General features: G+C 35.7%; 1 protein-coding gene, 1 long non-coding RNA gene and 2 pseudogenes across 3 annotated transcripts; 1 reads left to right on the top strand and 3 right to left on the bottom strand.

Moving 5' to 3' along the window:
- The window catches only part of LOC104590607 (cysteine-rich receptor-like protein kinase 25), a 70,972-nt pseudogene that overhangs the window by 37,656 nt on the left and 20,415 nt on the right, over positions 1 to 12,901 (bottom strand).
- On the top strand, positions 1,318 to 9,186 carry LOC148803909 (uncharacterized). 2 transcript variants are annotated; one of them, XR_016080288.1, is made up of 4 exons: positions 1,318 to 1,723; positions 3,364 to 3,429; positions 8,559 to 8,830; positions 8,932 to 9,186. It is a non-coding gene; the product is annotated as an uncharacterized LOC148803909 (long non-coding RNA). The 2 variants fall into 2 exon arrangements; XR_016080289.1 differs by having other exon boundaries at positions 1,320 to 1,723; positions 8,559 to 8,712.
- Positions 1,766 to 2,868, bottom strand: LOC148803910 (xyloglucan endotransglucosylase protein 1 pseudogene; annotated as a pseudogene).
- On the bottom strand, positions 6,169 to 6,765 carry LOC104590608 (cysteine proteinase mucunain-like). The gene is made up of 2 exons (XM_010249325.2): positions 6,529 to 6,765; positions 6,169 to 6,333 (listed from the first exon to the last, which is right to left on the bottom strand). Exons 1-2 carry the CDS (start codon positions 6,724 to 6,726, stop codon positions 6,187 to 6,189), a joined length of 345 nt encoding a protein of 114 aa, XP_010247627.1. The 5' UTR covers positions 6,727 to 6,765; the 3' UTR covers positions 6,169 to 6,186.

The raw sequence follows: 12,901 nt of genomic DNA on the forward strand, positions 1-12,901 counted from the left end.
TGTCTCCTGTGATGTAGTCTTCCATGAAAATATATTTCCATGTCACTGGTTCAGAAGCCACTCTGGGAGACAAACCTGGCCCGGCCATTGCAGTAGTTGATGCCACAGTCAATGATGATGTTGTACACAGCCACAGAGGGAATAAAGACAAGGGGAGTGATGCAGCCGACATCTATGATAGGGGGAGCCTTGAGAATAATGACGATGGAAGAGAGGAGGAGCATGGAGAAGAAGAGAGTGTGCAGGAAGTGGGAATGAATGGCAGTGATGACAGAATTAATGTGGATCCAGCACCACAAACGGCACCAGAAGAGCAACTTGGTAGGGGACATCGGCATCACACGCCGTCTGTTTTGTTGAAGCCCTACGTGACCTACACTTCTCAATGTTTGAAAAACCCCATTCACACTCAAGCCAACTCTGAATCAGAGTCCTCAGGTACGACTCCCTATCCCATAGTGAATTATGTGACATGTACTAACTTCTTTGTTAGACATCAAGCTTTCTTAGCTGCAGTCACTGCAGGAGTTGAGCCCACCAACTTTTCGGAGGCAATGAAAAGTGAGAAATGGAGGGAAACTATGAGGAAGAAAATCCAGGCACTGGAGGATAATGGTACTTGGACATTGGAAACTCTACCTCTCGGGTAAAAGGCAATAGGGAGTAAATGGGTTTATAAGATCAAATATAATTCAGATGGGACGGTTGAATGACATAAGGCTCGGCTAGTTATTCTTGGAAATAGATAGGTTGAGGGGTTAGATTATAATGAGACTTTCACTCCTATGGCCAAAATGACGACAGTCTGCATTTTCTTAGTCGTGGCAGCCACTAAGAACTGGGAGTTGCATCAGATGGATATACATAATGCATTCTTACATAGGGATTTGGATGAGGAGGTATATATGCAGTTGCCGCTAGGTTTTGCATCTAAGAATCGAACAAAAGTGTGCAAACTGAAGAAATCTCTCTATGGATTACGTTAGACTCCCAGATGTTGGTTCTCGAAATCAACAGCGGCCTTGATACAGTTCGGGTTTGTTCAATCGTATCATGACTACTCTTTGTTCACTTATGTTCGTCTGCACGTGCTGATATATGTTGATGATTTGATTGTTGGGGGAAATGATATTGTAGCCATTATGAAATTCAAAGAGTATCTCAGTTGATGCTTCCATATGAAATATCTGGGTCCACTCAAATATTTTTTAGGTATTGAAGTAGCTCGTGGTCCTAATGGAATATATTTATCTCAACGAAAGTATGCCCTGGACATTATCTCGGAATGTGGGCTATTGGGAGCCAAACCAATGTTAGTGCCCATTGAACAGAATCATCATCTTGCGTTGGCCAAGGGTGTTCTAATGCACAATCCAAATCAGTATCGAAGACTAGTAGGGAGGTTGATATACTTAACCATCACACGACCTGAGTTGTGCTATTGTGTTCATATGCTGACCCAATTCATGCAAAGCCCGCGGCAAGAACATTGGGAGGCAGCTCTATGTGTAGTGCAATATATGAAATGATATCTTAGACAAGGTATAGTATTGCCGATAGCGATTTGCACTTGTATGCTTATTATGACTCTGATTGGGCAAGCTGCCCGTTGTCACAACGATCGCGCTCCTAAGGCTAAGATATAATGTGAATTGAAGTGGATGAAAAAATTCCTATTGTCCTTAAAAGTGGCGAGCAGTGGGCTGACATTTTAACAAAAACGGTAGGTGTATATATGGTTGTGCCTTTGCATAATGATACAAGATTCTCCACAAAGATTATTTTTTCACTTCTTTTTCACCCGTTGATTTGTATATCGATGATGAGTTTATACCATTTATGATTTGGGATTTTATTTTTCTGATCGATACACCCTAATTTGGGATTGGTTTGTGTGCTTTTTATTTATAAAGAATTTCCATTGGATACTGAATTCTTGAATTCTCTGATGGGTTATTCCATACAGAGAAGATAATGCGTTGGGGGTTCCAGAGAATGGAACAAGTGTGGAAGTCTGCTGTAGGATCGAACCAAAGATAGAGCTGTTGCTCCCTGTTTCCCTTCCCCTGGCTGAAGACATTAGTGTGGAGAATATAGGGATCACCGCTGAGGTTGCCGAGAAATTCGAAGTCCATCTCATCATGGGTCGATCCCTGAGATGATAAGTAGTAGGCCGTGACCGTGCCGGCTGAGTTGCCAGGGACAAGCTTGAACTGCATGTCTATCTTACTAAAGAGGTACTCGTGCTTGGATTGGAAGCCAGAGCCAGAGGCCTTGTCAAGGGACAGAGTGAGAAGCTCCCCATTGTTGAGTATCTTTTCTCGACCATTGCCCCATGTGATGTCGAAGTCTTGGTAGAAATTACTAGTCGAAACAGTAGCAATAGCTAAAGAGCTCAAAACCAGAAAACAAAACAGAGATTTTAAGAGAAACCCATGAGAAGAAGAAAGGAAGAAGAATCCATAGGTAATTGTTGAGCGGAGATTAGAATAGTAGGACTGGAAGAATGAGAAACTGGTTGTAAGTTCTGTGTGAAGTGTGATTGATTTATGGTTAATGGCCTTTTATTAGGTAGTTGACTGTAGAACAAATGAACAATTGTGAATTGTCCCTTCTCCCGCACTGACGCGGTTTGAGATTTGGTGCAGTTGTCACAGACATAAGTAAGACGTGTCTGTCACCGCCATTAAAAACAGGCAGCTGTAAATGCATGGCCTAATGGCCTGGATGTCTTGTCACTTTCCACGTTTTACTATGGACATGGACAACAACAATAGATCTGATTGGTCAGACCATAAAAACAGACAGCTCCCTTCTTTTAGCCCATATCCCAACCAGCAAAACTCTTCTCCCAGGCCCCATCCCCATTCAGACGAGAGTAGTGGTGCGTAAATGCGTATTGGAAATATCTCCCTTCTTATCTTTCATACGGAGATGATCCCTTATCTCCAAAACATTGTTAATTATTTTATAAATACAAATTAATATTAAATAGGGTAAAAGACTTTAAATCTTTGTGCTGAGAAAAATTCAATTTTACCCTAATTCAAAACCACGATCCAATCGTACCTAACATCTGCTCTCTTGTTTTCTTTTTTTTTTTTCTTTAGTTTAGTTGATTGAATTTTCTTTCTCATCTCTCATGTGTGCCTGCATGCAAATTTATGGGAAAGGGAGAAAATTTATGGGACTAATTTGGATGAGTCCAATTCAATGTTTGGACCTCGAATCTGCTCAAATTCATTTTGATTTAAATTGAGATATTAAGATATGGTTCCTTTAAATGATTTCATTTCTGATACTACAATTATTTTATCCTATCCCTAATATTATTTACTTATATTGATTGTTATGATTTTATAGGATTGATTATATTGATAAGGCATTTTGTTTGGGCTTTGTGACATCTAGGTTGCTTTGGAAAAGAATGTAAGTAATAACTTCATTGTTTAATTTGTTTATTGTTTTGGCTGTCTTTTCTAATATTGAAATGCCACGGAATGTGCTATTGACATGCTTTATATGATATTGGATATACACCATTGCCAATTAATCAAGTTGCCCTACTGTCTTGTGTGTTTGATCCAATTATATTTCTCCCTTGAGACAATGCACAAGACATTAGTTTTCTCCTGTAGAGCCCAAAATAGGATCATGAATGAGCTCCAATCTTCTGAACCCAAACATGTCCCAATGGTCTCTAACAACTCCTTCAAACAGCTGATCAGGTCCCCAGCAGTCACAGCACTGGCACAAGTCTCTTAATGTAATCTAAAATACAAGAATAGCTGTCTGGTTCCAAAGGAGTCGAACTGTTGAGGCCTCTTCTTCTGCAAAACATTCAGTTTAGAAAGATAAGTTAGTTCCCAAAGGCTCTACACTGACCAATAAACAACTCCTGAGAACTGACAAGAGAAATAGCTTAATGCTTTATCAGTTTATTCAATCAAGGCATAATATTAATATTGGTTGGTATGGTACCCACATGTGCTTTTCAGTTAATAAAAATGGAAACCCATGAACATTAATTATATCAACTATCAAGGGTTTTTATTTTATCAGTTTTCTACGCCCTATTGCTCAGGGGCCCAGATTCCAGAGGCCCAGAGTGTGTGGATGGGACCCTTTTCAGGGCCCCCATTCGGGTGTTTATAATACATAAGATCTCACTGCATTTTGTTATTTGTCATAATCTGTGAGTATGGCTACCATCAATCTGACAGCTCAGAAAACTGATTAGTTCCACTTTCCAATTAGTTGCATTTCACCAATAACTAGAATTTCTAATTACAGTTGGAAAACTCAAATGACCTGATAAGTAACTCTACTAAGTTATCCCTGTTCTCTCCCATTAGCCATGAGTTTTCCAACCTTATTTCCAACCATTTAGGCTTTGTTTGGTTTGAAGGAAAAAGTAGGGAAAGAAAGGGAAATGTAGGAAAACCCTCCCTTTACAAACCTTGCATAGGTTTCCCTATGTTTCCCTTCCTTTCCCTACCTTTTCCTTCAAATCAAACATATTCTTAAGAGTCCTGTCTCACTGAACTAGTAAAATCAATTAAAGGCTATCATAGAAAGAGATGGAGATGAGGAGGCTTGTACCAGAGAGAAATGGGAATTGATGGGATGGGAGAAGTTACAGCAGTTTTGGCTATTTGTAGGATCTGAATAGGAAGTGGGTCCAAATGCCCAATCCAAAGCAGAGAGAACCGCTGAAAAGTGAAAACCAGATTTAATTTAATTTATTAAAATCTTGATAAACTGTTCAGTAAGGAACAAGGCCTTCATTTTATCCATCCGTTCCAGAACTCACAAATTGATGATATGTGGAAAGTAAAACTGGAGAGTGGGTTTGGCCACAATCCACCTTCCCCACATTATTAGTTTGACATTGCTACAAGAAATAGTTTGAACTTTGGAGAGGTTTCGAAGTTTTGACTTTATTAGGTCAATTGGGTAGTGGTCATGTAACAGCCCAGTACTGTTTTTCTTTGAAGGGTCAGTTCCACAACAAAGAATGAAGAGGAGGAAGAGTAGAAGAGAGAAATTTTCTTGTTTTGCTCTCTGCTAGTGTGCCATGAGACATGATGATGAGGAAGATGAGAACTGTTTGATTTCTATGTTTATTTCAGCACTACTTAAGCTAGCTAGCTCACTGTTGGAGTAGACCAGTAACATGGTTGAGCTAATCAAAATGGTGGGTTTGCAGCCGTGAACAACTGATGACCCTCCATTAAAACTTTAAAAGGTTGGTCTTACACGTAATATTCGGGCCAATCTAGCTAATTCTTTCCCTTATTCTTAATCGTTATGTTGACTTTATGGACTCTCTCTCTCAGGGCTGTACTTTCTGTACTTTGTGGTCCCTTAGGTTGGATCATATTTGCAGTAGAAAAATTAAATAGACTTGTATATCATAGGTTTTGTGTTTTACCTACCTTAATTTTTATGATTTGGTTTTGCTTTGTGCTTTGGATATGTATGTCTCAATTAATTTATATTACTCTGCTGAATGCACAAATTATCCTGGTTTTATAATATGGAAAATCGAAATCTTGGAATTACAGTCAATGCAGACCGAATTTTTGGTATCAGAACTTGGTTTATGAGTTAGGTTGTTCTTCATGTAGGCTATGATATCTGGTGTGTTTCAGAATTCTGTGTATGACTTGTTATATTCTATTTTGTGTTATTCTTTCTTTGCCTTACCTTTTGGGTTGTAACTGACATGGGTGGGTCTTACCTTAAATTCTTATGGATGCATGTTAGGTCAATTTGTCACCATGGTTCTATAACTAATTACTACATGATTTATGACTTTATTAAATTTTAGTATGTTTTGTATTTGACTTTGACCCCCTACCCGGCCCCACCAAATTAATAAAAGAATAGGGAAGTATCCACCTTAATGTTATGATTTCAGTTTTTTGGTCAGTTATTTTTCTCATAGTCGAACCCAACAAAATAAGGTAGAAATATTAGTTATAAAACCACCAAGACGTGTTACTCACAGGAGTTAATATAACTACCCAATTGCTTTGTTATTTGAATTGTTTTGGTCTTTACGTTAGTTAATATATTTAGTTGTAGAAAAGCATTAAAACAGAAGAGCTGGTTACCCCTGTATACAATTTCAGGTTTTTGGTGATATGAATATAATGGTTCACTTATAAAATCTTTATGTTTTTAACTTACCCCTGTATACAATTGAAAGTCCAGTGCAGAACCATCAATCCCCACACTAACAGGCTGGTTAACAACAGCACAGAGAAGAGCACTTTCTTCTTCAGCTACATCTTCATAGCCATCTATAGTTACTATTTTTCTTTCCTCCTAATCAACAGAACAAATATAGATTAGACAGAGAACAAATTCTATTGAAGCAGTGTTGTGGTAAAGAACTACTATAGAATCACAGGAATCTGCCTTAAGCAGATGCATGTCCATTAGGACCAACTTATTTCAGTGGAGGTGAGAACCAAGACAGGTATTAGAAATTTTGAGTAAGAAGTGGTTAGGAGAGCAGACCTTAGTAGTGTTACAGGTTCCATCAACTCCTGTGTAAGGATAATCTGATTCTGTATCAATCCTTCCATTGTTAATGATCCACTCAAAAGCATAATCCATGTAGCCCCCTTCACATCCATAATTGGTTTTATCACAGTCTACAAGCTCTTGTTCCAAAGGCTGATAAGGTCTCCTGTGACTGGCATTTGTTCCTTCCATTGCTCCAGTTGAAGAGAAAGACCAGCAGCTACCTATCAACATTTAACCCAGAAACATACAGGAAATTGTGAGAATTCTGTGCAACAATTAAGCTAGGCCTTCATGTTTGGACCAGTAGAATCATGACATGTGGCCTCAAAGGACTGCCGGATGTAGCAAAAATGTGCTGAAAGCATAAGCATCATAACTAAAACAAAGGCAGTAAGTCCCTCAGATTTACTAAAACAATGTCAAATTGTGCCCGAAATGCCATTGGATCTGGACTCCCACATTCTCACGGGCCCATTCTAGATAATTGGGCTTGACCCCCTAGGCTTGTACATCAAAATTCAGACATTCTGAAAAGAACAAAGCAGGGAGGCCCATTTGAGGATCACCCACTAGTCTAAACTCTAAAGCCCAAGCTAGACCCACTGATATGGGTGAGACTCTGGAAGTCCAGATCTACTTAGAAACTAGAAACAAGACGTGTACAACGGGCTAAAGTCTTCAATCTCTAGTAGATCGGGACTCTTTTTCTGATAAGTCTGGTGCATGTGCACTGTGGAACGGGTTCTGCTCCTCACACATGGGTGTATCACAGGCACATCCACCATGCATTGGGAACACCTCCTGTGAATAATAACTTATAAGTACGGGAGATGTTCCCAATGCATGGTAGGATGTGCGTGTGATTACTTTGGTCTTTTCAAACCCTCTCCCTCTCTCTCTCTCTGTCTTCATACTATTGGTTGTTGAAACTTAAAGTGAGCTTATCTTATAGGCCCAGGACTGGTACACTAACTAGGCTACAGCCATCTCTATTCAATGAAGCCCAAGTAGCCTCAACTTTTGGGGTCATGGTGTCCACTTGCACAGGGTAGGTTTTTCTTTTGAGAATGGCTCAGGTCAGGTGTATATATGGTTATGGTTGGAGGTTGTGGTTCTGGTACTGCAAGCAGTGGTGAAGCTGTTTGGACAAAATACCAAAATTCTGGTATTTAAGACCCTTAACAATTTCTCCTGACTAGGGCATTCCAAAACTCTGAATGCATTTAGTTCAGCAGCTTGTTCAGTAACTGATATTTGGGCTCTTGTTCTTTTTCTTTATTAACCTCTGGTTTTTCTGAAAGAGTAACTTAGAGATCTGATCTTTTTCAGTTACTATCTATTGATGAACTTAAAAGAGTGAAATGAAATGACAGAACAGGATACAGTTGACCGACCTCATATAATTGCAACAAGCTTTGTTGAATTGAGTTGGGTAGTAGTACCCTTTAGGCCATGGCTTTGAACCAGTCATGGCTGAGAGCAGGTCCATTAAAAGTGTTTACCTTTTGTTATTAGTTGAGTTGAGTTGAGTTGGCCGACCTCATTTCATTTGTTTTTGGCCGACCTCATATCATTTTTCAGATCATCAGCCAGCCATCTTATTTTGATCTTATGTAGAGGAGTTGAATGATCATGTGTTGTGCATGTATATTGACACACTTTTTCTGCATGCTTGAGGATTGTTCACTCTCTCTCTCTCTCTCTTATATATATATATATATATATTTACACTTAATACATTTTCTCTTTGTCATAGTTTAATTACATTGATCTGGGCTAAGATTTGCTTCAGTTATGAATTTGATTCGTCTAATCATAGTTTAATTACATTTCATTTAATGATTCATATTTGAGTGAATGGTTTAGATGATCTATGAACTATGTGCTCAACTTACTTGATCTTATCAATCTAGCATTGAGGGACACACCTCAAGAAAGACTGAATATTGAGGGCCACACCATAGATGGGCTTTCTTTGTTGCACCATCTGATTTTGATTCCCTTGAATTTTTTTTTTCTAGGGCATCAAAAAGAAAACAATCTCAAACAAATCGAGTGCAGCAAGTCCCAAATTCTCAATTAAATAGGGAAGTTGAAGAAAGAGGTGGCAAGAGGTATACTTGTTAATGAAGATCCTCAAAAGGTGATGGGTGATGAATCACTTGGTCATGGATGGTACAAAATATCCTTAAAATCAATAATGATTAATGACTTATTTTTGTTGAGGAAATGTGGTAATATGGTAATTCTTGGAGATACAGTTAGATCTCACATTGCATGGGTAAAATCAATGGTAATGTATAATGCATATATATAAAACTCTTACATTATTTAATTTATATATCTAACTATTGGCATCAATCCTTATGTATTCATTTTTGTTGAACATGACAGGCTGAAGTTTATGATCCAAAGTGAAGGTCGTGAGTATGATGCACGTGCATATAATCAATTATCTAGACGCAATGAGGATAATTGTGTTAATTCTCTTTTCTTTTTTTTTGGGTGGTGAAAAAAAATTATTAAAAGTGTGTATTGAACCAAGACTACTATGAATATTTTGTATAAGTTTGTATAGGTTTTATCATACAATAACAGGTGACATTAATTTTTTTTATTTTTGTAATGGCTTTCATCAAAAGAAATACACTTTTAGCAACGGTTTGATATTTTGTGATGATCATTCTACAACAACGGACCTATTAGTGCTTTTTTGTATCTATACTTATATATAATGAAGTATACTTTTTTGTATCTATACAAAAAAGCACTAAGGAGAAACCATGGACTTAATCTCCTTCTTCCCTTACCTCTTCCCAGCCATTCAATGTAGCCACGTGGCAGCTCTCTCCTTTTCACTAGAGCCTGACTCCAACTCCCTCTCTCTCTCATGTTCCTAATCACTTATCCAACCCCCTCCTAAAATTTCTCTTAAACTATTTCTCTCACCTAAAATTCCTCCTAAACACCTCTTAATCTATTTTACACGCCCAATCCAACAACTTGGCACCATTGTCCCCTATTTTCTTTTAAATTATCTTTGATTATCTCTAATTCCTATTTATTTCCTAAATTATCTCTAATTTAAGAAATGTTTTCTCTCCTAAGTTATCTCTAATTCCTATTTATCCTCTCTAATAATTTTCATTTATATCTATCTAAAAAAAGTTTAAAGTAAAAATTTCAATAATTATTTAAATATTATAAAAAAACTATGTAATAAATTTAAAAAACTCATAAAAAATACAAAAAATTGAAATAGATTTGATAATGTTCATATTATTAATAATTTTATATTTTTATGAAATTCATAATGAAATTATGTAATGACAATGTAAATTATAATTTTATAAATAAAAAAATTTCAATAAAAAATTATTTAAATTTTATTGAACTAATAAAAATAAAAAAAATAGTATCTAAATATTTCAAGAACTAAATATTTTAAATAAAAACTATTAAAATAGATAAATAATTATATATTAAAATATTTAATATTATGTAATAACTTTAAAATAAATAAAATTTAAATAATAAAATATTTTAAACATTTTATTATATTTATTTTTTAATTATTATATTTAATGTTTTTTAGTTATTTATTGTATTTTTGTCATAAATTTATTTTCAACAATTGTTTATTTTCGCTATAAATTATCAATAATTATTGGAGATTAAATTATTATTATTTTTTGGAGATTAGAATATTAACTTGGCTGAAATTAGGAGCGTTAATAGGTCGGTTCAACTCCATTGCAAATTATTTGGCCAACCGAATTGACCTGGTCGAGTTGGGGAGTTGGTCACCCGAAACTAACCGACCATTAGTGAAAACTGGCCAACTTGGGTTGTATCAGTTTGAACCGGTTTTCAATTTAGATGGTGATTCAAAAGATTTAAAAAATTATAGTAGTATTATTAAAAAAGTAAATTAAAAAATTAAATTTATAACGTAAAATATTTAAGACTAAGAAATATGGGAAATTTTCCACTTTCCTATATTGAAAATATTAATATATATCTATGGTCAGGTCAATTCAATTTTGGTCTGTTTACAAATGGCCAAACCAAAACTAACCCAACCTGGTTATATTGGGAAATTATTGAACTGAAGCCTATCAAAAATATTAGAAAATCGACCAACTTGGGTTAAGTTGGGATGGGTTGGTTTCATCGGTTTAATGAACAAGTCTAGCTGAAATAAATTATTGTATTGTAAAAAAATATTAAAAGTAGTATATAAAATATAAGTAATTATTAATTATTTAAAAGTTAAAATCTAAAACATTGTATACTCCTATGTGTTTCTATTGTTTAACTTTTGTTTAACAAAACCTGTGCATCACAGAGTCCCCGCTAGTATTGAAAATGCCCAACATCAACAATCGACAAGTTCTGATACTCTTTAATTTGTTGGTTCACCCAAGAGATTACCCACTTTCTGTTCCATTAACCAGATTAGCTTTGCTATTCGAAAATGGTTGGTGAACTGGTGGCTATTGCTCACTAGAGGTGTCAATGGACCGGTTTTGGGTTGGACCCTATTCAAATCAAAGTTAATTTGGACGGATTGGATGAATCCATAAGATATTGAATTGGACCAGTCCAAACATAATGGTCTAAAGTATTTATTGTATTGGATTGGACCTAGTCAATTCAAAATAGATTTATATTGAATTGGGTCAGATTGAACCAATATCTGGTCCATTGATAGAATATAAGAACACAAAGGCATCAATGAAACAGGTCTGGATTGGAACCAATCTAAATTAAAACCAATTTGAACAGATTTAATAGTCTAGACACATTAAATTATACTGGTCCATGAATTAATTCAACTGAGAGAATAAGAAAAGTGAAGAATTCATGAAGGAAAATTTACACACCTAAAACGTAAGGGAAATTTGCATAAAGAGGATTGAATTGATTGCTGACAATTTCAAACAAGAGTGGTTGCTTATCATGGAAAATTTAAGTAGATTTTGAGAGAAGCCAAAACTCAGATCAGCTGTTTTTTTTTTTTTTTGGAAAGTTTTATAATTTTCTGTGTATCTAAAATATTTGCGATTTTTTGTGTTTTTCTACAAATTTTGGGTTGAAATATATAACTATTTTGAATTTTTATCAATTATGTATCTTATGCCTAGCCTCAGTGCCTCACCAACTAAACCTATTAGTGCTTTTATTTTATTTTTTTACACTAGTGTAAATGCATGGCAATGCAACTAGGCTATGTAAATTAATTATGCATGGCATATTTTTTCTTTAGATTTGACTTTATCTTATTTATTTTTGAGAAGTAAAATTGGAAGTAAATTAAATGGTACCCACTTTATGAAGGGAATGGAGATAGGAGCCAGTTATTTGTTTGCGAGTGTGAAAGGAAGCAAGATGATGTGATCCTTACTTTATATATGAGAGAGAATTGATGTAAAAGGAAGATGATGCAAATACTGAAACTGTTTTTAGGATGCAAAATTTACACTCTCAGTGAGTGCAAATGAGACAAAAGTACAAACTTTAAAAGGAAAAATTGCTATCCAAAGAGCAAAATCAAAACAAAAAGAAAATGATGCACAGAAAATAAAAAATAACTCGAATTGTGCTTTGTACAACTTTAGCATCTAAAAGACTCTTTCTCTGCTACCCACAAGACACTACTGTCGTCTATTTGATAACATCTCTCAACGAATTTATATAAGTAGAGGTCATGTCCGGAGGTACAGCTGCAGTGTCTTTTGAGTTGGTGTGGATATATAACAGATTCCAGCATCAGATCGACTTGCATCAGCGATGCTCTCAGCTTCACAAGGGACGAGTTCTATTTCCAATTTATCAGGGCTTTTCAGATTGGGGGTTCTGTCTAGAATTTGGTTATATATATATATATATAGCAAGGATTTCAGGCATTTGGTTCCGATTATATGTTGAGAATTTAGATTAAATTTCTATGATCTGGCACCATGATATAATTAATTTTTTGGGACCTCATTCGGATTTCAGATGGTGGAATTTTACACAAGTATATACAATTTAAGTAACAACGTAAATTAAGAGAAACATTCAGCAATATTCCTTCTGCTGTTGTGTTTGGTATGTTACTAACTACATTCTTGCAGAGTTGGGGCAAGTACTAGAAAATATGTTGGAGCTAGAGCCAGAATTAGTGGACCTGTATACTTGATCGGATCCACCTAATCATCAAATGAATAGACCGTTTTGTAGAAGTAGATTCAATTCTACACACTATACTTGGCTTGAGAAATGTAATTTGATTCATTTTTTTTTAATGAGATAACGGTTGAACATTCACGATGGATCTCACAAATTGAATGGCTTTGATTACTAAAAGTATACTCACAGT

This window comes from Nelumbo nucifera, chromosome 1 (assembly GCF_055504915.1).
Source record: "Nelumbo nucifera cultivar China Antique chromosome 1, China Antique-T2T, whole genome shotgun sequence".
Lineage (NCBI taxonomy): Eukaryota > Viridiplantae > Streptophyta > Magnoliopsida > Proteales > Nelumbonaceae > Nelumbo > Nelumbo nucifera.

Coding starts and splice junctions, on each gene's coding strand:
- LOC104590608 (XM_010249325.2), bottom strand. CDS start 6,726: ATGGAAGGAACAAATGCCAGTCACAGGAGACCTTATCAGCCTTTGGAA. Junction 6,334..6,528: donor GAACCTGTAACACTACTAAG/GTCTGCTCTCCT, acceptor TCTGTTGATTAG/GAGGAAAGAAAAATAGTAAC.